Source organism: Rhinoderma darwinii, chromosome 13, assembly GCF_050947455.1.
Source record: "Rhinoderma darwinii isolate aRhiDar2 chromosome 13, aRhiDar2.hap1, whole genome shotgun sequence".
NCBI lineage: Eukaryota > Metazoa > Chordata > Amphibia > Anura > Rhinodermatidae > Rhinoderma > Rhinoderma darwinii.
In genome coordinates, this window is record NC_134699.1 from 49,256,901 (window position 1) to 49,284,134 (window position 27,234).

The 27,234-nt window shown below is 44.4% G+C and overlaps 1 protein-coding gene across 3 annotated transcripts; it reads right to left on the bottom strand.

The window, feature by feature from the left end:
- Nucleotides 1–512: 512 nt before the first annotated feature.
- Nucleotides 513–27,007, bottom strand: RSAD1 (radical S-adenosyl methionine domain containing 1). 3 transcript variants are annotated; one of them, XM_075845358.1, is made up of 9 exons: nucleotides 26,767–27,007; nucleotides 23,813–23,946; nucleotides 20,535–20,739; nucleotides 17,088–17,453; nucleotides 15,759–15,822; nucleotides 9,809–9,956; nucleotides 8,423–8,477; nucleotides 3,624–3,727; nucleotides 513–817 (listed from the first exon to the last, which is right to left on the bottom strand). In XM_075845358.1, exons 1-9 carry the CDS (start codon nucleotides 26,899–26,901, stop codon nucleotides 682–684), a joined length of 1,347 nt encoding a protein of 448 aa, XP_075701473.1. In that variant the 5' UTR covers nucleotides 26,902–27,007; the 3' UTR covers nucleotides 513–681. The 3 variants fall into 3 exon arrangements, 2 of the variants coding, with proteins under 2 accessions (XP_075701473.1, XP_075701474.1); XM_075845359.1 differs by lacking the exon at nucleotides 23,813–23,946 and having other exon boundaries at nucleotides 26,767–26,916; XR_012851529.1 differs by lacking the exon at nucleotides 8,423–8,477 and having other exon boundaries at nucleotides 733–817.
- Between the last annotated feature and the right edge of the window lie 227 nt (nucleotides 27,008–27,234).

The window sequence follows — 27,234 nt, forward strand, 5'->3', positions numbered from 1 at the left end:
TGAACGGAAAGTATGGTTTCTGTTTGCAATACCATTGATTTCAATGGTAATTTTTTGGTTTCGGCTTCTTTTAGTTTAAGTCCGTTCCGCTAGGTTGTAGGCTATTGTTTCCGTGAAAATAATAACAGAAACCTAGCGAAACGGATGCAAATTGAAACAAAAAAATACCATTGAAATCATTGGTATTGCAAACGATACTTTCCGCTTGTCGTTCCGTTCATCTGTTCCTCTGACGGAAAAGATGAATGGAAAGCCCAAACGAAAGGCAAATGCTGATGTGAAAAGACCCTTAGTCGTTCATTTGTAGACTTGTCTGACGAAGGAGTCTGTGGGCTCTGGAAGCTTGCAAACATCATTTGTCTCGTTAGCCAATAAAGGTATCAAACCAATAATACTTTTGTCTTTTTTGATGGTGTTTCAAATATATACAATAGAACCCCAAGTCAGTTATCACAAAAATAAAAGGCACACAGGAATCTCAAAAATACTTTATTCAGTAATAAATACCATATTCAAAGTAAAAAAAAAAAATTCATTGTGCAAATGTTTAAGCAGGTTAAACCCATCCTGACCATAAAACCGGTGGTGGCTAGCATCTAGTCCAGCCTCAACAATACATGTAACAATAAGTATAGTGACAATAAGTATAAAATGATATTCTAAATAAAAGATGGTGTGGCGTTATTTCTTCACAGTTGTCTGTGGCTGGTGAGGTCTTCTGTTCTCAGACTCAGTCCAGGAATCTTGAAACTGGTTTAAGATTGGCAGGAGAAGGCTATCCAATACTGCTAGCCCCTTCCAAGTGCAGCGAAGGCCACTAAACAAAAGAGCGAAAGCAAGTATTATTTTCTTATATTATGAACCTTTCTTACACTTTTCTATCAATATAACCATGAACATCTGGCTAAGCACAACTGCATACAGAACTGTATTCCCATCTTTGACATTTATGGCACGGGTTATGCCATTAATGTCTAATAGGTGCAGGTCACAGAGCTGGAACCCACACCTGTCTCGAGAACCCACACCTGTCCCCCGTCCTGTCTAGTGAGGTGCTCGCTGCATCCAGGCGGAGAATGAATAGAGAAGTGACCACGCGTGCGCACGGCTCTCGCCTTTCATACCTATGGGTGTTATGGAAACAGCTAGCTCAGCTGTTTACCTTTCTTCACCTGGATGTGGCAGCCGGGAATATGGCCATAAATGTCTAAGCGGGGAATAACCCTTTATTTATTCTCTGGCAAGACACCTGAGGAAATAACACTAGTCCGGGTCTGCCAGGGCACTGTGAAGCTCAGCAATGTGAACAAACTTCTTTAGCGCCAGTTGGTAAGTCCTGCTCCAGGACAAAAATACATTTCTGTGCTTCCTAGACTCAGATGGAAATGGGTGGAGGTCCCAGCTCATAAACGGATGCAACTTTTTGATATTCCTGGAACTGCAGGTGCTGTGGTTTTTAGTAATGTGTTTGAATCTGTAACTTGAAGTCTCCAGCATAAAACAGTTTATCTTTGGAAGCCCCATTATCTTCCATTTTCGTCGCTAGATCAGGCATGCGCTGTGTTAAGTTTCTCACCAGAGATATAACTGGAATGCAGAGTCTAAGGAATCTCTCTGTTCTCCACCCTTAAAGGGGTTGTCCACCTTCTGACAAACTGATGGCCTATCCACCGGATAGGTCATCATTATGTCATTGGTGCGGGTCCGACACCCGGACTCCGCACCAATAAGCCGCTCCGGTGGCCTGCAGGCACCGGATGTTGTGGCACATAATGCTATGTACGGAGCCCGTAAGCAGTCGGCTCCGTAAATAGCATAGCGGCCGTGCTGCAGAACTGCAGCTCTGCTCCTATTCACTTGAATACAGTACTGCAGCTCGGCCACTATTCCGTGGCCGGAGCTAACTGCTTCCGGCATGTACATCCGATGCACGGAGGCACCGGACCAGCTGATCTGTGCGGGGCCCGGGTGTCGGACCCCCACAGATCATGTACTGATAACCTATCCGGTGGATAGGTCATCAGTTGGCAGAAGCTGGAAAGCCCCTTTAACTCCCACAAGGAGGTATGGAGTCTGCTGGTCAGATTCCTGGTAAACGCTGAAGGAACTGCAGTATAATCAGTAATAAAGACAAGAGTCGTCACCAGGGAAGAAGTCAGGATGAGAAAAGCCAGAGGATGAGTTAGAGACTTAGTCAGAGGACGTGCTGAGGGTCATAATCAGAGTGGGACAACAGGTATCTGGCAACAAATCCAAGGTTAAAGGCAGAAGCGAAATCCAGAGAGAAAGCCATTGTCAAAGTCAGGATAATAGTCAGGAACAATGAGCCGCACTTATAAGCAGGCAAAGTCTTTAAAGCGGCTCTGTCACCAGATTTTGCAACCCCTATCTGCTATTGCAGCAGATCGGCGCTGCAATGTAGATAAGAGTAACGTGTTTTTTTTTATTTTTTAAAACGAGCATTTTTGGCCAAGTTATGACCATTTTTATATTTATGTAAATGAGGCTTTCTAAAGTACAACTGGGCGTGTTTAAAGTAAAAGTACAACTGGGCGTGTATTGTGTTCGTTACATCGGGGCGTTTTTACTTCTTTTACTAGCTGGGCGTTCTGACGAGAAGTATCATCCACTTCTCTTCAGAACGCCCAGCTTCTGGCAGTGCACAGACACACAGCGTGTTCTCGAGAGATCACGCTGTGACGTCACTCACTTCCTGCCCCAGGTCCTGCATCGTGTCGGCACCAGAGGCTACAGTTGATTCTGCAGCAGCATCAGCATTTGCAGGTAAGTAGCTACATCGACTTACCTGCAAACGCCGATGCTGCTGCAGAATCAACTGTAGCCTCTGGTGCCGATGTGTCCTCGCTCGTCCGACACGATGCAGGACCTGGGGCAGGAAGTGAGTGACGACACAGCGTGATCTCTCGAGAACACGCTGTGTCTGCACTGCCAGAAGCTGGGCGTTCTGAAGAGAAGTGGATGATACTTCTCGTCAGAACGCCCAGCTAGTAAAAGAAGTAAAAACGCCCCGATGTACGCACATAATACACGCCCAGTTGTACTTTTACTTTAAACACGCCCAGTTGTACTTTTGCAAGCCTCATTTACATAAATACGAAAATGGTCATAACTTGGCCAAAAATGCTCGTTTAAAAAAAACAAAAAACGTTACTGTAATCTACATTGCAGCGCCGATCTGCTGCAATAGCAGATAGGGGCTGCAAAATCTGGTGACAGAGCCTCTTTAAGCCAGAGTCCCCTTTAAATAGGCTGCCAGGAATGACGTCACAGTGAAGCGCTGGTAGCCATGGCAATTTGACACAGCCGGCAGTGGAGAGGAGGAGAGGCGTGGTCAGGACCAGCAGGGCTGCTGCTGCCAGCAGGGGAGGGAGGGGTCAGGTTGCCTAGCAACTGAAGTAGTGCCGTATTGGTAACTCAGTGAAATCTTTGACCAGCACAAAAGGGTAACTTCAGGGAGGTAACTGGAGGGAGTTCCACTGCTGACACCCCAACTGATAACATGGAAAATCCCTTGAAGACACTACTTACTCAACCTGTATGTGGTTTCATATAAGTTTGCAATATATTCTACATTTGCCTCTAATTAAGATTTTCTTACTTACTTTTGGTCAAGCACCAAAAGTCCATTTTCCTGCAAATCCCTCAGTTCCTGCGATGCTCCAAATAAGCAATTTAGGCTGACTGTAGGGGAGAGCATTTGCCAACGCTGTAGAATAGGTATAAACAGAGAAACGTTTCAGTCAGAATTTTTTTTCCAATGAGCATGAACATACATTTTGATAGTGTTCAAGTCTCATCATTCTATGCATGTCCACCAAAGAGCTCCTTGGCAACATTAGGTCAGGAGCAAGGCCTGTCAGTATTTATTACCCATGTTCAAGGTCATCATTAAAGGGTAACTAAACTTTCAGAAAACTTCTGATCTATCATAGTGATAAGTCAGAAGTTTTGATCGGTGGGGGTCCGAGCAGCCCCACCGATCGCTAAAACAAAGCGGCAGAAGTCCTCGGTTGAGCGCTGAGCCGATTAGTTTCTGATCGGCTTTTCTTGGAAAGCCGATGTAACAGTCTACGGACTCAATACAAAGTCTATGGGCCAGTACACCGTAATATCAGCTTTCCGAGAAAAGCCAATCAGAAACGAAGCGCTCACCCGTTTTAGCGATGGGTGGGGGTCTCAGTGCTTGGACCCCTACTGATCAAAACTTCTGACACTATGATATGTCAGAAGTTTTCTGAAAGTTTAGTTACCCTTTAATATGTACGGTATAACACTAAATGTATGACTTCAGTTTATTTTCTTTAATTATACCACCCCCTCCCTTAATGTTTCTACCTTACAGACATAATAAAACAAAAATAAACACACATAAATTTGGTAAAAGACAATGAAGAGATAAAAGACAAGAAATGAGAATGAACATGTCAAAATCAGTAAAAAATGTTCACATTTTATTATATTGAGCCCTGGTGCTAAAATAAAAAATAATTTAAGTTTTTCCCATCATTTTGACAAAGTGAAAACAGAATGTTAGTAATCTTTGCTAATCTATTGAAAAGGAAAAACCAAAACCTTGCATTGACATAAGTATTCAGACCCTTTAGGCCTCATGCACACGACCGTAAAAACTCCCGTTATTACGGGTCGTAATTACGACCCGTAATAACGGGCTCATAGACTTCTATTGGCGACGGGTGCCTTCCCGTTTTCTCACGGGAAGGTGCCCGTGCCGTTGAAAAAGATAGAACATGTCCTATTTCAGGCCGTAATAACGGCACGGACAGTCCATAGAAGTCTATGGAGCTCTCGTAATGACGGGTGGCTACATGTGTGCACCCGTCATTACGGCAGCGTTGCTAAGCGACGTCAGTAAATAGTCACTGTCCAGGGAGCTGAAAGAGTTAACTGATCGGCAGTAACTCTTTCAGCACCCTGGACAGTGACTACCGATCAGTATAAACCTGTAAAAAATAAAAATAAAAGACTTTCATACTTACCGACAACTTCCTGCTTCCTCCAGTCCGGTCTCCCGCCCGTTGCCTTGGTGACGCGTCCCTCTCGACATCCGGCCCGACGTCCTGGATGACGTTTCAGGCCATGTGACCGCTGCAGCCAATCACAGGTCAATCACAGGCTGCAGCGGTCACATGGACTGCCGCGTCATCCAGGGATGTCGGGCTGGATGTGAAGAGAGGGACGGGTCACCAAGACAACGGCCGGGTAAGTATGAATTTCTTTAACTTTTAATACAGAAAAGGCTGTCCCTTCTCTCTATCCTGCACTGATAGAGAGAAGGGGCTGCCGATTAGTGCAGTGCTATTTTGCCGCCAAAAACGTGCCCGTAAATACGGGTGGAATACGGGTGACACCGGACCCATATTTACGGGCACGGGTTCGTAAATACTGGTGCAAAACGGGTGGAATACGTGTGACACCGGACCCGTATTTACGCCAGTATTTACGGGTGGGAAAAAATACGGTCGTGTGCATGAGGCCTAACTCAGGACTTAGTTGAAATAAACATCTTCTTGGGTATGATGCCACAAGGTTTGGACCCCTGGATTTGGGGATTTTCTGCCATTCTTCTTTGCAGAGCCTCTCAGTCTACGTCAGGTTGGATTGGGACCGTTGGTGGACAGACATTTTCAGGTCTCTCCAGAGATGTTCGATAGAGTTCAAGTCAGGGCTCTGGTTGGGCCACTCAAGGACATTCACATGGTTCTCCCTAAGCCACTCCTGTGTTGTCTTGGCTGTGTGCTTAGGGTCATTGTCTTGTTGGAAGGTGAACCTATGGCCCAGTCTGAGGTCCAGAGCACTGTGGATCAGGTTTTCATTAAGAATATCTCTGTATTTTACACCATTCATCTTACCCAGAAACATGACCAGTCTCCCTGTCCCAGCCGCTGATAGACACCCCCACAGCATGATGCTGCCCCCACCATGGTTCACTGTAGGGATGGTACTGGGCAGGTGAAGATCAGTGCCTGGTTTTCTCCAGAACTGACGCTTAGGATTGAGGCCAAAAAGTTTAATCTTGGTTTCATCAGACCACAGAATCTTGTTTCTCACACCCTGAGAGTCCTTTAGGTGCTATTTTGCAAACTCCAGACAGGCTTCCATGTGTGTTTTACTTAGGAGAGGTTTCTTTCTGGCCATAAAGCTTAGATTGGTGGAGTGCTGCAGTGATGGCTAACCTTCTGTAAATTTCCGCCATCTGCACACGACAGATTTCCCCCATCTGCACTTCTCCCCTGATTACTTAGGCCCCATGCACACGACTGTATTTTTTCCCTGCCGTAAATACAGGTCCTTTTTCACACGTTTGTAACCCGTATTCCACCCATATTTACGGACCCGTAAAAAAAGGAGGGCTGGAAATGTCACAATCATGTCCAAACCCCTTAAAAGGGTCACATGATCGCTCAGACGCCATTTTCTCTGCTTGTCTTTATTCAAAAATTTAAATCCCCTAACGTCGCCTAGCAACGCTCCTGTAATTATGGGTGCGCACACGTAGCCACCTGTAATTACGGAAGCCCCATAGACTTCCATGGGTCTGCCCGTGCTGTAATTACGGCCTGAAATAGGACATGTTCTATATTTTTCAACGGCCAGGGCACCTTTCCCGTACGCAAATTGGAAAGTACCCGTGGCCAATAGAAGTCTATGGGCCCGTAATTACGGACATTTTTACAGTCATGTGCATGGGGCCTTAGTCTGGTGAGGCAGCCTGCTCTATGAGGAGTCCTAGGTCTTCAAAACTTCTTCCATTTAAGAATTATGGAGACCACTGTGCTTTGGGAACTTTCAGTGCAGCAGTTATTGTTTTGTACCCTTCTCCAGATCGGTGCCTCCACAATCCTGTCTCTGAGCTCTACAGGCAGTTCTGTCCTCCTCATGACTTGGTTTTTGCTCTGATATGCATTGTCAGCTGTGATACCTTATATAGACAAGGGTGTGTCTTTCCAAATCATGTCCAATCAAATTAATTTACCACAGGTGGACTCCAATCAAGGTGTAGAAACATTTCATAGATGATCTAAAGAAATAGGAGGCCCCAGAGCTAAATTTCAAGTGTCATAGCAGAGGGTCTGAATACCGGAATATGTCCATGCAAAATTTTAGTTTTTCATTTTTAATAAATTTGAAAAAATTTCTACTATTCTGTTTTCACTTATTTAACGTATTGGGATATTGAGTGCAGAATGATGGGGGAAAACTTTATTTATTTATTTTTGTTTTAGCACAAGCCCTCAACATAACAAAATGTGAAAAAAAAGTGAAAGGGTCTGAAGACTTTCCAAATGCACAGTAATAAGTCGATCGGCGCTTAACAGGCCTTTTACATCGGCCATTGCTTTCAGTATAGGGACGAACTACCGTTAATAAGATCACTCGGTCTTCATCAGTTTGCATCACTGTCGTTTACACGGGAGATGTGCTGATGAAAATGACGAGATCATATGATGCATAAACAAAGTAATCAGCCGTCAAATGAGCGTTTGCTCATTTGTTGGCTGATCGCTGCCCTGTTCACATGGGCAAAGGAACGCTTGTTTGGCAGATTATTGGCCCGTGTAAATGGGACTTAACATTAGAGAAAATAAATGTCATCAGGCTGTGGAGGAGAGATTGTAGTGTAAACTTCAGGGCTAGACAGAGAGTCAATTACCCAAGAGTGTCCTATTAATAATTTTTTCAGACACTTACTATTTTTAGGGCCAGGAGAAAAGGGGCGTGGCTTGCAAGTCGCTCACTATGCTCCGTATTGACTAAAGATTTACGCCACCTTTTCGCACAGAAGTGGCGATGAGCTGTAACTGCGCCCTGTTCCTCAATGTGTTGAGCAATATGGCAGATGGTAGACTAAAATTTCATAATGACTGCTCGGCGGTATGCTGGAACGTAACTTTTTCTATTGATGCCTCTCGAAGTGTTGTGTGTGTGTGGTGGCTAAGGCTACATTCAGATGAACGTAGCCAACCTTGGACGTGTAAAACTGCAGTTTTTCACGTCCGAGGTGCACCCGGGAGGGACGCGATATCACGCATCCTCCATAGACTAGTGTCTATGGGGGATGCATGAAGCAAAAAAAATAGGACCTGTCCTATTTTTCCACGGACCCTTCACACGCTCCATTAAAACAACTGTCGTTTGAACAGCCCCATTGAAGTACATGCGTCCGTGTGACGGCCGTTGTTTTAACGGACTACATATACACTCGCCTGAACGAGCCCTAAGAAAGTAAAACCCAAACAGAGTTATCATTCAAATTTATTTTGTCGTTTTCCTACCTGGGATTTCCTATTCCTGGCAACCTTGATCGTCCGTTAAAATACAATCTGTTTCTCAGTTCTACAGTTGTCATTTTCATCCTGACTAAGCTCCAAATTGTCCTTACCTTATGTGATATCCCAATGTCTGTCCGTAAACCCGATACTAACAATTCTGATAAACTGGAAACAAGTGCCAGAGTGTAAGAATAACAGTGGATCACACCAACAGTTTTTAGAGAGATTATCTCAACAAGTTCTATATAAAAGTGCTTTTGGCGTGTTCAAGAACATTTTTAATACCTTATTTCTGGTTTCGATATCATGAACTGAAATAATATTATTTTTTTAAAGAGAACCTTTCACCTTCCCATACATGTGCGGCTGAGTGCAGCATGTAATGGGGAGCGCTGTACAAACCCTGGGGCACTTTAAAAAAAAATTCTACCTCCCTCTGTTATTTCGATATCGGTGCCGTTATATTTGGCGCCCAATATTTAAATAACCCCTGAACTGTCAATGGGGCGTGTACTGGCAAGGGGGCGTGTTACTATGGCTGTGACACTGTCCAATCAGATATGGACAGTGTTACAGCAAGAGCGAGGAGAGAAAGTACACACCTCGTTGATTGTTCAGGGGGTTATTTAAATATCAGGCGCCAAATATACCAGCACCGATATCTAAATAACGGAGGGAGGTAGAAAAAAAATGTAAAGTGCCCCAGGGTTTGTGCAGCATGGCCCATTACACGGTGCACTCAGCTGCACATGTATGGGGAGGTGAAAGGTTCTCTTTAAAAAGCCCATTTGCCCATGACAGCTGCAGTGTAAAGCGTGAGGGAGTGATACCGCACTAGTTAGATCCCCTGATAAGACAGGAAGTGGATTTTAGACACTGCTGGAACTCTTAGGCCCCATGCACACGTCCGTAAAAATCGTCCGTCATTGCAGTCCGCAAATAACGGACCCATTCATTTCTATTGACCACGGATACCTTCCCAAATATTCACGTAGAAGTGTACCACAAAAGATAGGACATGTTCATTACTGTACTTTATATGGGAGCACGACTGCCCGTGCCCGCAATAGCGGGCTGTGGTTATGGGCACAGCCGTTTGCATGGGGCCTCAGCTTGTCGTGATGGTTGAACGAGTTCACAAGGGGCCTGTATGATTTCTTGAAATATATAAAATATCACATGTTATATTTACTAGATGAAGGCGAGTCATTGATCCAGGGATTTATTCGAATTGCCATATTTGGAGTCGGAAGGAACTTTCCCCCTAATATGAGGCAATTGGCAACTGCCTCATAAAAGCTTTTGCTTTCCTCTGGATCAACACTGTAGGATTATAGGTTAGACTTGATGGTGTTGGGGGCAGTCTACTCTAACATGTAGGCATACCTTCAGTGTGTACCCCATTACATTTTGGTACAGTGGCCGCTTGACAAGAGAATAAGAAAAACTAATATTCAATATATAAATCAAGAATAATATTCAAATGTGATACTCACATATCAAAGTCATTCTGCTCAGTCACTTTCCGTGTGCCATGTCCATAACGCATGACCTCCTTCATCCATGGTTCAGGTTCCAGGGTCTGAATGCGCGCTTGCCTCCGTTTGCCCTGACTTGTTTGGACTACAAACCTCCCATGGGCTCCTGTGACAATAAAGTTGAATTTGTAAATCACATTTATGTCTCCGCACTATTGTTCAAATATATCAGCTGGGCATTCAAAGTCGTGTTTATGTTCTTTATGTAATTTTAATACAGTTAGGCTCTGTTCACACCATTCTTTTTCGTTAGGCTTTAGTTGCTTTTTGATGGTCAGAATAGTATCCAGCAAAAAAAAAAAAAAACTTGATTCCTGACAAAAACATGACTAATCCATTATAAATTAGGGCCAGTTTGAAACCTGCGCTCGCCATTCCGTTGTTCTGTTCTGTCAGAGGAGCAGAACAAGGGGTAACCGGACGTGCCGGTTCCGTAGCAAAACGCAAACCGCCAGTAGACCACTGACTTTAACCAGTTCTGTCAGGTTCCCGTCAGGGTGTCCGTGGTTTTACCAGAAACAATAGCTTAGTATGCTGCACTATTGTTTCCGGTATTGTTGGCCGGATCTGCGACAGGGGCCCCTAACGGAGCCTCCAATGCAGGTGTGAACCGGCCCTCAATGGCGAAAAAAAACTGATCCATCATAACTGCTCATGACGGATCATAACGGATCCGTCATGATTCCTTTAAAAACAAAAATCATGTGTCATATATGTCCCATTTATATGCAGCTAAACATATTACTAAGTTATTTCTTTTATGAAACTTCAGAAGTCCAAGACCCTACTTTGAGCCAAGTCACTTCGTCCAATGTGCCCCTAAGATGTTCCCCCATTGGGATTGCTAAATAGATTTGCATGGATTAAAATAGATGACTGGATCTAAAATCTCTCAATCTGGTTACTAAATCAAATGTTTTCATACACCTTGAACATGATATCTTTTTTGATGTCGATGTTTAGCTGATCCTTTGTGATAATGCAGAACAAATAAACATAAAGTGCAAGGATCTACATAAAAACAGTCATTTTTGTTTTGCTCAGGCATTCAGATAGCCAAGTTTACACAATGGTTTTAATAAAGGATTTTTTGGTTTCTTAATAAAGTAGTTGTCTCATCAAAATATGTCTATATGTCCATATACCCCATTAGGACATATAGACTTCATAGAGGAGAAAGATTCCGGCAGACCCGGCCCTGCCATGTATTACATGGTCACCCTTGCATTTCATTGGGTGCCATGTAATATTACATTTCCCCTGTAGTGGCCGCTGCCTGCAGGGAATAATGTTAAAAAGTTCAGAGGGTGAACCACCCTAAAGTTGGCCTTACACATTAAATGTATGTGGGCCGAATTTGCCAAATTTTAACATGACCGGTCCTTTAGTTCGTTATTAGATAAACCGCTGCCAGACAAGCGTGCATGTGTAATAGTCGAGGGGAATAGCTGTCTAAAATGCATGGCCAGCCTTACTGTCCCTCTTTGAGCTCACAAGCCAGAGGCGTAGCTAGGTTCTCCAGCACCCAGGGCAAAGATTCAGTTTGGCGCCCCCCCCCCCACCTCTTTCCCGACATCTCCTTCCCCCTCGCCGTGTTTGTTTTCTCTACCAATCGACATGTCATTTATTTTTATGTAACGCAAGCATAAAATTATTTGTACATTTCACAAGCAATATGGTTCTATACACAACACCAGAACCAAGCTCGGTACATATATACAGCCTCAGAAGAAATACAGCTCAATTTAGTGCAACCCCTGCCGTATAGGTGTGTACGGCGTAAAACTACAGCTCCCAGCATGGCCCGAACAATGGTAAGGATATGCTGGAAGATGCCGTTTCACAAAAAATAAATCATATCATAATCATACCACCCATCATATCACTGCAGATCATACAGTGACTACAGTGCTGATTAGAGGCAGAGTGAACATTTACATTAAGTGACTCACCGGTGACGTCTCAGATTCTAGTTCTTTTTCTCCATTTGGTCCAGACCTCTATGATGACTTCTCCCGGTCCATTTCTGCAGTTTGCCGCTCACATGTCTTCAGCTTCTCACTTTTACAACATTTCTGCACCTATAAATAAATATAAAGTTATCATTATACCACACACTACGCCCCTAAATCTAATAGCGCCATACACTGCACCCTAATTATAATAGCACCATACACCATGTCCCACACACACCGTGACCCCTGTAGATAGTGCCCCCATATAGCCCACCCCTGTATATAGTGTCCCACAAATAATTCCCCCTATAGTGCTCTACAGATAGCCCACCCCTGTATATAGCCCCCCTGTAGATATAGCCCACCCCTCTTTATAGCCCCCTGTAGATATAGCCCACCCCTGTATATAGAGCTCTACAGATAGCCCAATCATGTATGTAGCCCCCCTGTAGATATAGCCCACCCCTGTATATAGTGCTCCACATATAGTCCACCCCTGTATATAGTGTTTCACAGATAGCCCACCCCTGTATATAGCCCCCCTTGTACATATAGTCCACCCCTGTATATAGTGCTCCACTAGATAGTCCACCCCTGTATATAGTGCTCCACAGATAGCCCACCCCTGTATATACTATATACAAGGGTGGGCTATCTGTGGAGCACTACATACAGGGGTGGGCTATATCTACAGGGGGACTATATACAGGGGTGGGCTATATCTACAAGGGTGGGCTATATACAGGGGTGGGCTATATACAGGGGTGGGCTATAGCTACAGGGGGACTATATACAGGGGTGGCCTATCTACAGGGGGACCATATCTACAGGGGGACCATATCTACAGGGGGACCATATCTACAGGGCTGGGCTATACACAGGGGGGGCTATATCTACAGGAGTGGGCTATACACAGGGGGGCTATCTACAGGGGTGGGCTATACAGAGGGGGGCTATACACAGGGGTGGGCTATACACGGGGAATATATCTACAGGGGGGCTATATCTACAGGGGGCTATATCTACAGGGGGGGCTATATACTGGGGTGGGCTATCTATGGAGCACCATATACAGTGGTGGGCTATATCTACAGGGGGCTATATACTATGTAGCCCACCCCTGTATATGGTGCTCTATAGACAGCCCACTCCAGTATATAGCCCCCTGTAGATATAGTCCCCCTGTATATAGCCCAGCCCTGTAGATATAGTCCCCCTGTATATAGCCCCCCTGTAGATATAGTCCCCCTGTATATAGCCCAGCCCTGTAGATATAGTCCCCCTGTATATAGCCCACCCCCTGTAGATATAGTCCCCCTGTATATAGCCCCCCTGTAGATATAGTCCCCCTGTATATAGCCCAGCACTGTAGATATAGTCCCACTTAGATAGACCCCCCCCCCCGTAGATATAGTCCCCCTGTAGACATAGTCCCCCTGTATATAGCCCAGCCCTGTAGATATAGTCCCCCTGTATATAGCCCAGCCCTGTATATAGCCCAGCCCTGTAGATATAGTCCCCCTGTAGATATAGCCCCCCTGTATATAGCCCCCTGTAGATATAGTCCCCCTGTATATAGCCCCCCTGTAGATATAGTCCCCCTTTATATAGCCCCCTGTAGATATAGTCCCCCTGTAGATAGCCCGGCCCTGTAGATATAGCCCCCCTGTAGATATAGTCCCCCTGTATATAGCCCACCCCCTGTAGATATAGTCCCCCTGTATATAGCCCAGCCCTGTAGATATAGTCCCCCTGTAGATAGACACCCCCCCCACGTAGATATAGTCCCCCTGTAGATATAGTCCCCCTGTATATAGCCCAGCCCTGTAGATATAGTCCCCCTGTAGATAGACACCCTCCGTAGATATAGTCCCCCTGTATATAGCCCCCCTGTAGATATAGTCCCCCTGTATATAGCCCAGCCCTGTAGATATAGTCCCCCTGTAGATAGACACCCCCCCGTAGACAAAGTCGTCCCGTCCCCCCGCAGATACAGACACACACATGTATTACAATTTAAAAAAAATAAAAATAATTCAAACTCACCTTAATCCCGCTCCCACGCCGTCCGGCAGCCATGGAGACCTGCTCTCTTCTGCGCAGGTCTCCTGGGAGTTGAACACAGCGTCTATGAAAGGCGCTGATTGGTTGGGCAGGATGACTTTCCCTGCCAGTCAGTCAGCGCCTTTCATCGACGGAAGCGTCACTGGTACAAAAGGTACCAGTCGCTTCATTCGTGGAAAGGCGCTGAATGGCCGGGTACTTCATTGTTTCTAATTGTACCTGTGTCCTTGCGACACAGGTACAATTATAGTGCAGGAGGAGGGGGCGCTGGCGCCCCCCTCTGAACTGCGCCCGGGGCACGTGCCCCGCCTGCCCCCCCCCCCTAGCTACGCCCCTGCACAAGCCTTTTTAGAGGGTAATGCTTTTGATGCATATTGTAGCTTGCATTCTCCAGGTACTTTATTCCTGCAGGATAGCTTGGATTTTAGACTTCATGTAGTGGTTTAGACTACATCGCATGCAATAAGTTCCATCGTGATTTTATCTTATATCCTATTATGGAAAATCACATGCATATAATCTTTTTGAAGGTAAAACATTTTATTTTTTAAATCATTTCGCATGCAATTTTAATTCCTATGAGAATAATTGTGAATTGATGTGAATGCGATCCCATAGGAATACATATTATCTGATTTTGCAATGATTTAACACAATTGCATTAGTGCACTCTTATGTGATTTATCACCGCGAAGTCCTGACCTTAATAGTTTTGTAAATCTAACAGGATCTGAGTCAGATGAAGATCCTGAAAAAGCGGTCATTGCAAGAACTATAGTGTCACTGTGAATTTCACAAAGGCTTGTCCACATGCAGCGGAATTGCTGCGTATTTTCCGTTTGGAATTGCGGAAGGAAAATATGCAGCAGAATACAGTAGCAGCACAGTGGGTGAGATGTAACAAATTTCATCCACACGTTGCTTACAAAATTCCAGCCAGAAATTGACCTGCGCTCCTTTTTTTTCGGGCCGCAGCATGTCAATTCCTGCTGCGAAAAGTGGACAGAATTGCTGCGTTTTTCAGAGGAGATATCACCCTCTCACAGCACTGAGAAAAACGCCGCAAAATACGCACCATTTTCTGCAGTCAAAAATGCAGGGAATGGTGCGTTTTTGCAGCAGCGGATTGTCTGCTACTTTCAACGGAAATTCAGCTAAAATTTTCTGTAGCAATTCCGTTACGTGTGGACAAGCCGTATATATCTATGTTTTACGAGTATAAACTAGGCTGAAGTAAAAGTTAAATTCCAAACACAGAATAAATCCTTCAATACACAGCTTAAAGGCTTATACCCTTTAACCCCTTGGCCACATGCCACGTACTATTACGTTGCTGTCGCCAAGGGAAAGTATGGAGCGAGCTCACGGGCTTAGCGCGCTCCATACTCGGCGGGTGACGGCGGTGTTACCCAGCTGACACCTCACTCCAGCGTGATGAACAAAAGTATTTGGCACACAATGTTGTAGTTAGAAGAAAATCTTGTTTTATTAGAAATATGTCAATGACTTAGTGCGAAGTTTCGGTAGTTATGACCTTCATCAGGCACTGAGTCATTCTGGCAGGGGGTTTATCCTGTAGTTGGCGCTTGGGGTTCTAGTTGCAGCTAGCCGCTAGTGATGGCGCCATTCTGTGGATATGTCATAAATGTCTCTGATGGGAAAAACCCTTTAAACGAGAGGAGACTGCATTACACGACCAAGACAGATTTTCATCCACTGGTAGTAATGAAGGTTCCCATTCACTGACTTAAAGGGATTGCGAAAACCATTATGAATGGATACACAACGTATAATAAAAAGTTGCAAAACTTTTCACACAACCACAGCGAATGTTATATTTATTGACACTGGTAAACCCGTTTAAGCACAGTTCTTCTCTACAAGCGTACCTGGTCCTATACCAATGTATTGTTTTCCAAGCCAGTATGAGAGGTTGTGTTTGCTGAATGCATTCTACAAAAGGTGAAAATAAGAGGTTAAAATACAACAAACAATATGCAATCATAAATCATTGTGTTTGAGCATATAAAATGTTATCTCTACATCCTTCTTTCATGGTATTAGCGGGAGCACCAATATGAGAAAATGACACGAGTCCGCAGAGTCAAAATCAGACCAATCTTTCTTCTAGGCTAGAAGAGCCTGCTTCAATGTCACTTGTGTGTAAAGGTATAGAAAAGAGACATTTTCAGCCAACTCAGCAGCTAACTAGCGAAGACCAACACTGTCGTTTAGGTTCCACAAGTTTAACAATTGGGTCACTTGCACAAAGCAAATGAGACGCTGTATGAAAATGGAGGCAAATTGAGTTATATTATAGGCCCATAGACTTCCAGAGGTTTGTATTACAGATCTGTAATGTGGCCGTTTGCATGAGGCCTTTGCAAAAATAAATGTTAATTCATTTTGCAATGTATTGTATTAAAAAAAAAAAACAAGCGAAAATATCACATCTTTTTCTGCCATGACTATTCTAGGTTTCTCCATACAGTTGATTCTATGGATGAAACAAGTTCCGTGAACACTTTTAATGCCTTTAAAGGGGTTTTCCAAGATCTTATACTTAATTTATTTCCGGCCGCCTTTATTTTTCCACATAAACCCCCCTAAATACCTTTTTTTTACTTTGCAAGTCATTTCAGTCCTATAATCTTCATTTGTTGACATCCCTCCGTTGCGTTGATGACAGCTTCCGGCTCCGCTCCCCGCATGCCCTGTCTCTCTCCCAGGCCGCGTCAAACCCGCCCAGTACACACCGTTGTCTATGCTCCCTCTTCCACGGCTGCTCTCAGTACCTCTCTAGTAGCAGTGGAGGCTCAATGTATTGAGCATGCGTGGTTCATAGAGATACTCTTTGAACTGCGCATGCGCGTGAACAGTTGGAACGTCATCGCAAGTCCAGAATTTCGATGGAGACGGCGTCGCATGACTGGAATTGCAATGAGGGGAATCAAGATCTTTAAATGTAAGTATTTTAGAAAGTTTGTTATCTGTTTATTAATTATTTGAAATCGGAAAACCCCTTTAAGGGACATATGGTGCAGGCCATACAGCATTGAGGGTGGAGTCGTAGGCGATGAATATGCAGGTTATCACTTAGTTATGACCGATCAGTGGGATCGTAAAGCTAAACAACTTGACCTACTGACAACTCAAGTTCATATTGGTCTCATGAACAGTTCTAACCTGACACTAAAGCGTACCAAAAAAATACTCACATTTCTGGCAAAATTTGATACTTCATACTGCCGGAATCCGGCTTGTTTTAGAATCCACCTAGCATCATCATACATCTGTCCAGTCAGTTCTTCATCAGGAAAAGCAAGTTTTGCTTTTTCCTTCCATTTAAACATCATAGTTCCCCTCTCCAAGGTTAGTTGATATAGAGACACGTGGTCATCACAGAGCTCCAAGAGCCGGTGTAATGTGCTGTGCCATAATACCAGGCTTTGACCTGGAAGGCCAAACATTACATCCACTGAAGTTCGACCAGGAAAGATCTGGCATGCTTCCTCTACTGTGCGTTGTGCATCTGAGGCTGTGTGTGTCCTTCCAAGGAGCAGGAGGTCATGATCATCCAGGGACTTAAACCAAAGCACAAGTAGAACACAATAAACATTCAACATACAGAAGAGAAGAACAAGTATGAGCAGATAGTAAAAACAGGACATGAGAAGAGTGATGAAAACTCTTGTTAAATGTATAGAGAGGGAAAAAAATGACAAGGTCAGAAATATTTTAAGATTTGTGCGGTCCATACACCAGTCTAATAACATTATTCAACGGGCTGGACAATTGGAAAACATTGTATACTACAAACGACAATCCACACACAAAGGATTACCTTTGGACAAGATACAAAGTGGGAGCTTTAAAAGCAACTAGTGCAAGGGAAAAATGGAGCAGTGACCAATGAGATTCCAGATCTCAGAGGTCCTTTGGAACATGAGAGCTACACCCTGAGCGCCACATTGCCCTTGCTAGTTTTGATCAATCTTGACATGTTCACGTTGATGAAGAATCCATTGCCATGATGCTCATGAATAGGTAAGAACCTCCATGCAAAGAACAAAAATGTACCAACACGTCTGATCCAATATTAAAGGGTAACTAAACGTTTGACAAACTTCTAACATGTCATAGTGACGTGTCAGAAGTTTTCATCGGTCGGGGTCTGAGCACTGAGCCCCTCCCCCACCGATCGCTAAAATGAAGCGCTAAAATGTGAGCGCTGAGCCGCTTCGTTCTTGATCGGCTTTTCTCGGAAAGCCGAGCAATTGGTGTACGGGCTTAATAGAAAGTCTATGAGCATGTACACCAATTGCTCGGCTTCCAAGAAAAGCCGATCAGAAACAAAGCGGCTCAGCGCTCAGACCCCAACCGATTAAAACTTCTGACATGTTACTATGACCTGAGTTTTTTGAAAGTTTAGTTACACTTCAAGCAGCCTTTGGTATATATGTTCATATATATTTCCACTATACGTCTTTAACCCCTTCCCGCCGCAGCCATTTTTTCCTTCCCACCTTCCAAAAGCCATAATTTTTCCGTCGATATTGCCCTATGAGGGCTTGATTATCGCAGGACAAGGTTTAATTTTTCAGGGCAGAATTTATTGTACCATATAATGTACTAGGGTAGAGGGAAAATATCAGGGGACAAAAATCAGAAAGCAGCGCTCCTCTAAGGTAAATAACGTAGGTACTGTAGCGTAAAAAAAGGATGGTAGTGATATACTCGCCTACTAGGGTTGTGCAGGATGGTTGGCACAACTCAATTGTAAAGCGTTTAGCAGCATATCACTAAGGTAAAAAGTGCGCAAAGCCTCGGGAGTGGAACATCGGGTGTGCGTATAGGGACGACTTCAGCTGGTGATGAATCTGGTTCGGGGATTTCATTGTTTATTTGCTCTTCACTTTTGCGTCGTTCATCGTGAAATTAAAACAACGTGTTAACTGTAGTCTGGAGGTCATTACGATTACGGCGCTACCAAATTCATATATATTTTTGTTATATTTTATTACTTTTACTGCTGTAGCCAAATTCTGAGAACCATAACTTTTTTACATTTTTCCGTGGATTGAGCGGTAGGAAGGCTTATTTTTTTTATATCACTTTGGGGTGCATGCAAGTTTTTGATCACTTTTTATTCCATTTTTTGTGGGAGATGAGGTGACCAAAAACAGCGATTCCGGCGGTTTACTTTTTTTGACGGCGTTTACCATGCATGTTAAATAATGTGAAAGAGTTAAGACTTTTATGGACGCGGCGATATTTTTTTCCCTATGCTTTAGGGTGAAAATAGGAAAAGGGTTTGTTTTTTTTTTACTTTTAATTTTAATTTTTTTTTGTACATAAAAAACACTTTTTTTACTTTTTTTTATTAGTTCCCCTAACGTTGGATCTCTAGCACTATATACTGCAATATTAATGTATAGCAGTATATTGTGTTTCTGATAGGCTTCTGTGAACCATCGGCACCCCGCTATCGCATCGTGGGGGGGTGATGGGCTGTCAGAGGCGGCTGCACCCTCTTTTTAATGCTAAAGATGCCGCCATCGCTATTGACCACAGCATCTAAGGAGTTAAACGAGTGTGATCACTCTCATTACAGTGAATTGTCAACTGTAACATACAGCCCGTAATCCCGCACCATACCTATGATGTGAGTATACGTCAGGAAGTGGTTAAATGCACAGTTGAAATACCCTAAATAGGAAAATAACAAACCTTTTGTCACCCAATTTAGTCACATAAAAAAATGAGGCTTATTTATCACATCACTAGAAAAAAATTGCCATATTTTTGAGTGGTTGCAATCCACTTTAAATAGCAATAGATTTCTTGAATATAGGACCAAATTGCTTAAAATACTTCATCTCGATGTTCTGTCTGGCATCAGTATAACAAGATTTAGCATCAATTTTGGGTAACATCACCCATAGCATTAAATACTTCATACCCTGTCGGCCTGATGATGTGGCTTGTTATATTTTGCCTATTTTAAGAGGCAAGACTATTGGTCCCATTTTTTTAAGGACTGATAGCGTTTGTCTGCTGCTGCCAATAAGGTGAGCTCACTGCTTACAGATCTAAACATCTCGAATTAAGTTCAATGCAGTTAGCTGCCCCTTGTGCTGCATGCGTGCAGTCAGAATTTTATCATTAAGTATCTGTTGAGACTAGCATCATGGCTTCTGTTAATAACTATGTTACAATGAATCTAAACAGACTTTAATGGGGGCCGTCAGGGATCCGTTATTTCTGACTGGAAAAATAGCGCTTACAATCAAATGTACTGGAAAGTTTGCAGGAACACCCAACGGACGTTTACAGCGTGCAACCCCTCTAAAAGGCCATGTTTCATGCCATTTTGAGGGCTTGTCTCATTGAGGTTTCATTGTACCTACTGAAAATCTGATCTAGATTTAGAGTGGTCTTCTCAAACAGGTGGTCTTTTGGAGAGATTTTACTGTTTTTTACCAGTACTTGCCTCCATTGGTGGTAGACAGGCAGAAGTCCAGCAGACAGATATCATGTAGACTCTACATCCCCGTCACAGACAACCAAGAGAAAAATACCATCTTCCCACATGTGCAAACAGTGATAGTAGCATCGAAACACAGATTCAACAATGTTACCTGGTGATAGTATAATGTGCTTACCTGTACACCAACAGACAGACGATTCACCCCAGCATCTCGGAATTGCTGCAGTTTGCTCTTCCCCGATGATGTGGGATTAGCCTCCAAACTGATTTCAGCATCGGGTAGCAAATATGCATACTTAGATATCTCCTCCAAAACTGCACCTATAGTGGACGGGCTGGCCAGACTTGGGGTGCCTCCCCCAAAAAATACTGAGGGTACGCTGTACGTAAGAAAATATATAAAAGAATTAAGGATTTCTTAAACTCTTACGCAAGGTTTACCAACAGAGGTCAGACACTAGTATATGACTAGCTGTATATTTAAATACAAGAAGCAGCATTTTCATCTAAAACCAAAAAAGATAATAAATTGGTGGTGATTTATCAATGGTGCCAAAGGGTGCATGAATTTCCGCATTGGGGAAAATTGCACCAAATTTATCAAAATAGCGTAAATGGCATGATAAATTTGGCACAACTCGCTAGGCATGTTAGATACATGTCTCGTGCTTACACCACCTCATGACTGACGTGCTGCAATCTACTACACAAAAAAAATGCAGCACGTCTTTAAAGGGAACCTGTCATGTTGAAAAGTAGTCTGATCTGCCAGCAACGTATTATGGAGCAGGAGGAGCGGAGCAGATTAATATGTAGATTTCTGAGAAAAGATACGACCATCGAGTTGAACCGCCTGCTGGACTCCTTAACCTCCTTAAGAGTAAGCAGGGATTTAAATAAAGTTATACTGAATCTTTTCCCACTAAACTATACACTGTTCAGCCATAACATTAAAACAACCTGCTTAACATTGCGTAGGTCCCCGTCATGAAGCCAAAACCGCTCTGACTCGTAAAGGCATGGACTCCAGAAGAAGTCTGAAGTTGTCCTGTTAAGTTATCTGGCACCAAGACGTTAGCATTCACTTGAAAGGGCGGAAGCTGTAATACTGTGCACCGCTATGAAAGTGTCAGCGTTGTACAGTATGGAGCAGTGTAAGGAGTGAAGGGGAAGCAGCACTCACCAGAATGTCGCGAGCCCCTTCAAACAGCTGATCAGCAGGAGTGCTGAGATTCGGAAAACCACCGATTACATATTGATGGCCTACCCTAAAGATAGGACATCAAATTTATTTCAACAATCCCCTTAAATGCTGTAAAATGTGAGGTAAAGCTGCCATGAATTAAATGTTTTTTCAGCACATGAACAGATGCTTGATCGGATTGAGATCTGAGGAACACCTTGACTTCTTTGCCATGTTCCTCAAACCATTCCTGAATAATTTTTGCAATGTGGAAGGCACATTATCCTGCTGAAAGAGGCCAGTGTTATTAGGGAATACCGTTGCCATGAAGAGGTGTACTTGGTCTACAACAATGTTTAGGTAGGTGGCACGTGTCAAAGTAACATCCACATGAATCCCAAGGTTTCCCAGCAGAACATTGCTCAGAACATCTCACTCCCACCGCTGGCTTCACACAATGCATCCTGGTGCCATCTCTTCCTCAGGTAATCGACGTACACATGATATAATTCATGAGACCAGGCCATTTTCTTCCATTGCTCCATGGTACAGTTCTGATGTTCACATTCGTCCCTTACAGAGGACAGGGGGTCAGAATGGGCACTCTGAACAGTCTTAAACACAGTAAGCTGTGATGCACTGTGTACTGACACCTCTCTATCATAGCCAGCATTAAAGAGGCTCTGTCACCAGATTTTGCAACCCCTATCTGCTATTGCAGCAGATCGGCGCTGCAATGTAGATTACAGTAACGTTTTTATTTTTAAAAAACTAGCATTTTTGGCCAAGTTATGACCATTTTTGTATTTATGCAAATGAGGCTTGCAAAAGTCCAACTGGGTCGTGTTTAAAGTAAAAGTACAACTGGGCGTGTATTATGTGCGTACATCGGGGCGTTTTTACTACTTTTACTAGCTGGGCGTTCTGACGAGAAGTATCATCCACTTCTCTTCAGAACGCCCAGCTTCTGACAGTGCAGACACAGCGTGTTCTCGAGAGATCACGCTGTGTTGTCACTCACTTCCTGCCCCAGGTCCTGCATCGTGACGGACGAGCGAGGACACATCGACACCAGAGGCTTCAGTTGATTCTGCAGCAGCATCGGCGTTTGCAGGTAAGTAGCTACATCGACTTACCTGCAAACGCCGATGCTGCTGCAGAATCATCTGTAGCCTCTGGTGCCAATGTGTCCTCGCTCGTCTGACACGATGCAGGACCTGGGGAAGTGACGTCACAGCGTGATCTGCCAGAAGCTGGGCGTTCTGAAGAGAAGTGGATGATACTTCTCGTCAGAACGCCCAGCTAGTAAAAGTAGTAAAAACGCCCCGATGTACGCACATAATACACGCCCAGTTGTACTTTTACTTTAAACACGCCCAGTTGTACTTTAGAAAGCCTCATTTGCATAAATACAAAAATGGTCATAACTTGGCCAAAAATGCTCGTTTTTTAAAAATAAAAACGTTACTGTAATCTACATTGCAGCGCCGATCTGCTGCAATAGCAGATAGGGGCTGCAAAATCTGGTGACAGAGCCTCTTTAAAACATGAAGCAGAGAACCTGGTGATTGAACGTGGATGCCATCAGGTCCACATCCGGCTGGTCCCATCTGAGGCAAATCTGGCCGAAGACCTCCTAGTGGAGGAACCACTCCCTGGGCTCCACCTTTTCGCAACGCCGTTGTCGACCACAGGAATGTGATTTGCCGTTAGACCAGGAAAGAAATTTTCCGGCCAGACGAGAATCTTTGCGGTCTTGGCCATCACTGCCACGCCGCAAGTTCCCACCGTGGTGATTGAGATAAGTCACAGCCGTGACATTGTCCATTTGAACTCGCACCGGATGCAGCGATGTCCAGTGCAGCAGGCAAAGGAAGATGGCTCTCAGCTGGTGGGAAAAAATTAGGGGGGCCTCCTTATGTTGGGTGACAGAGGAACTGACACTCTTGTCCCACTTGTCTTCATGGTCAGGGGGACAACGGCGCACACAGCCTGCAACGTCATCGTAGGAGGCACGACAACGCGCAGAGAAGAGGGAGGGGGTAAGTATGATAGTTATTATTTTCTCCCCAGCACTTTTTTCCACTGTGGAAATTCAGTTAGAAAAACCACACCACACCGTGGTGCGATTTTTCGGACTGAATGTGCTGTGGGTTCCAGGTCGGATACGCTGCGTGATTTTGCGTATCCGACCCGTGGGAACCCGGCCTGACTCTATACCCTGCAGCCATACACTTCTACTCCCAGATTGTCCCTTCCCTGGATCTCACCTGCGCACCTGGCTGAGTTGGATCAAAGAGCGAGCTTCTTGCACCAGACAGGAGCGGATGGCTTCCTCATTGTCGGAGCGAGTAATGTATTTGTTGAAATTGCAGTAAGTGCAACGTTTCTCGCAGTACGGCCACTGAGGGAAAAAGGGACAGTTCAGCAGATGGCAATGCTGTTTATCTTTATGGTGATAAAATATACTGTACAACTCATTGGAAAATACATAGTCCAAGCAAAACCCTCAGCATGGGGATATGGTGCAATACTTCAACTTGCGAAAGTTTTAAAAACTTCCAATTCATTCATGAAAGGGGAATTCCCATCTTAGACATTTATGGCATATCCACAGTATGTGTCATAAATGAGTGATAGACATGTGTTGTGGGTCCCAGGACTTTGACCCGCACCCATCTCGAGAACGGGGGTCCCCCGACGCGTCTGGTACAGCGACCGCTGTGTTGAGGCAGAGGCTGCATGGAGGGGTGGCCGGGATCACTGAAACAGCATCATTGTGCTGTTTCTGTACCAACCATAGTAGTATATAGGAGGTACGGAAACAGTGTAGCACAGCGAGCTACGGGGTTTCAGTAAGCCTGGCCTGCTCTCAATCTAGTCTCAGCACGGATTCAGCGGCCATTGGTCACCTCTCTAGGCTGGATGGGTCGGCGTCCCCTGATCTAGAGATAGGTGCAGGTCCAACAGCTGGGACCCGAATCTATCAAACATTTATAGCATACACTGTGGAAATGCCATAAACGTCTAAGATGGGAATACCCCTTTAAAGGTTTTTCAGGCTTTAAAAAAAAAAAAACACCTGCCAGCTGCAGATGCGATAACATAATGAAAAAAGCCCATACTCACAATATTTTTTCCTGTCGGATAAGTAAGGAATCTGACAGGTAAACCTCAATTTGAAATAAGGGGTACAGTATGGTTCCATACCCCCTTATGGGGGCACTATTACATTTCGGAGGCTCTATGGAGCCATAATATATTATAAACACTTCTATACATCTTGTGGCTAAAAACAGTATACCAAAAAAGAGGCATAAACAGAGGCTGCCCAGAACGTATCGGTCAGGCCTCATACACACGGCTGCGCCCGTAATCATGTCCCGCTATCCGCAGCCCGCATTTTCGGCCCGTTTTCCCATACAAAGTATGGGAGCACGGCCCCGTAAAATTCGAAAAATATTACATGCTCCATAATTCCCGGCACAGTTCTGCGGCACGGACACCTATCCGTAGCAATACGGAAAAGTGTCCGCAGCCAATAGAACTGAATGGGTCTGTAATGTTAGACTGTATTATGGTCCGCAATTACGGAGATTTTTTACGGTCGTGTGCATGGGGCCTTACAGGGGGGGAGGTGGCTTTTAAGTCCTATAAAATTTGCACTTAGTAAGATAAAAAATGACATTTATCCTCCCAACTATGGCACCATTGTGGTGTGGCTGTGCCAAGCTGCTTACACTGGTGGCCAGGTATTGAGAAAAGCAGAGGCCGCATTCCTTTACTACATTTTTTCTTACTCCAAAATGGTAAAAAAAACAACACTTCTTCCTCCCCGAGTCGTAAGCTAAATAGGCGCAGAGTGTCTTCTGGACCTGGAACTGTCCTGCATTTTCCTAAGGCTGGGTTCACACGACCTATTTTCAGGCGTAAACGAGGCGTATTATGCCTCGATTTACACCTGAAAATAGGGCTCCAATACGTCGGCAAACATCTGCCCATTCATTTGAATGGGTTTGCCGACGTACTGTGCAGACGACCTGTCATTTACGCGTCGTCGTTTGACAACTGTCAAACGACGACGCGTAAATTGACTGCCTCGTCAAAAGAAGTGCAGGACACTTATATACATTATATGCAGGACACTTCTTTTGACGTAATTTGAGCCGTTTTTCATTGAATTCAATGAAGAACAGCTCAAGAGTACGGGCGTCAATGTAGCCTCGCATAATGCAGGACGTAAATGCAGTTTACGTGTGCACATACCCTAACTCCTTCCTGTTCCCTTCCCTCTAGATTTGTCAGACCTCTCTGCCAAGCTGCTGCATACGAACGTGTTTTTGCAGCCACCATTCACCCGCAAATCTGCCGGTGAATTGCAGACTCATTCATTTGTATGGGCCCATGCACACGACCGTGGCTTCCACGGTCCGTGCATTGCCCGGGAGCGTGGACTGCAAAAAGATAGGACATGTCCTATATGGGCCGCATCACAAGTCCCAATTTGCACCAAATATTGCGACATTGGAGGCATTTACACTGCTCACGCCGCTGTTCTGTTCATTTACTATAATTTATGCTATTAACTGGCAAAATTTATAGTGGATTTCTCTTTCAGGCACATGGACTGCGGGAAATTAGCCTAAATTAATAGGAGACGTGCGCCCCTTAATGAATAGGTGAATCTCACACCAGCTATCTTTATATTCAGACTGGCGTATGAAAGGCCGGTCTTATTAACTCTTTTTGCCTAATTAGAATACTGCAAGAAGAAATATTTTTTTTACCGTTTTGCAAGAACGAAACATATGTAAGGGCCTGTTCACACTGTTTTCACTAGGCGTCAGACGTATTCGTTGGGAAAGCTCCCGATGAATATGTCAAACATCACAATTGGATCCTATGATACTGACGGGAGGCCAAAAAAAGCAGCTTAGGGCGAAAAAAACCTTTAGATAGGTGCCCTATAACCTTCCACTGGAGGATTTACTGTGAAATCAACCAAAATCGGGACATTGTAGCTCCGCCCCCGTTTCGTCAGGGAACGCCATCAAAACGACGGGAACGCCCACTTTTCCAGAAAAACATTGCCCACAAACTCCGCCTCTTTTGCGGGATTATCCCGCCAAAACAACAGCTCCGTTTGTAGAAGGGAAGCTCAGCATGCTCCGTGTGAAGTGGCACGGCTCCGTAGTTCTGCCCGTATATAGCGGTGGTTACTCACATGCACGTACACGGCCGCTGCCTCCTGTATATACGGCTCCTCTGCACCATGCCCGTCTTGTCTATGAGAGCTGCCGCTGCTGCATGCCTTCCTTACAGCCGCCGCCACAGGTGAAAACGCACAGGAACGCAGCATGGCCTGAGAACACTCCACCTGCGTTATATTGTTACATAAGAACGCATTGTCTGTCACCTACGGTGTGAACTAGCGCAGCAACATACACATTTATGAACTTCCGGTCCCCCCCCCCCCCTGCTGGAGACAAAGTAATATCACTGCATGCTGTGCTGAGGCAATGACTGGAAACCTGATAGAGTAGAACTGACTGAGAAGGATGTTTAGAAAATGTAGTATCCATAAACTGCAAGTCACTTTAACCCCTTCCCTCCTCGGCTATTTTTAGGATTTTCACTTTAGTTTTTCCTCCCCACCTTCCAAAAGCTGTAACTTTTTTATTGTTCCATCGAT

Coding starts and splice junctions, on each gene's coding strand:
- RSAD1 (XM_075845358.1), bottom strand. CDS start 26,901: ATGCTGCGTTCCTGTGCGTTTTCACCTGTGGCGGCGGCTGTAAGGAAG. Junction 9,957..15,758: donor ATACATTGGTATAGGACCAG/GTACGCTTGTAG, acceptor TTATTGTCACAG/GAGCCCATGGGAGGTTTGTA. Junction 818..3,623: donor CTTTTGGTGCTTGACCAAAA/GTAAGTAAGAAA, acceptor TCTTTTGTTTAG/TGGCCTTCGCTGCACTTGGA.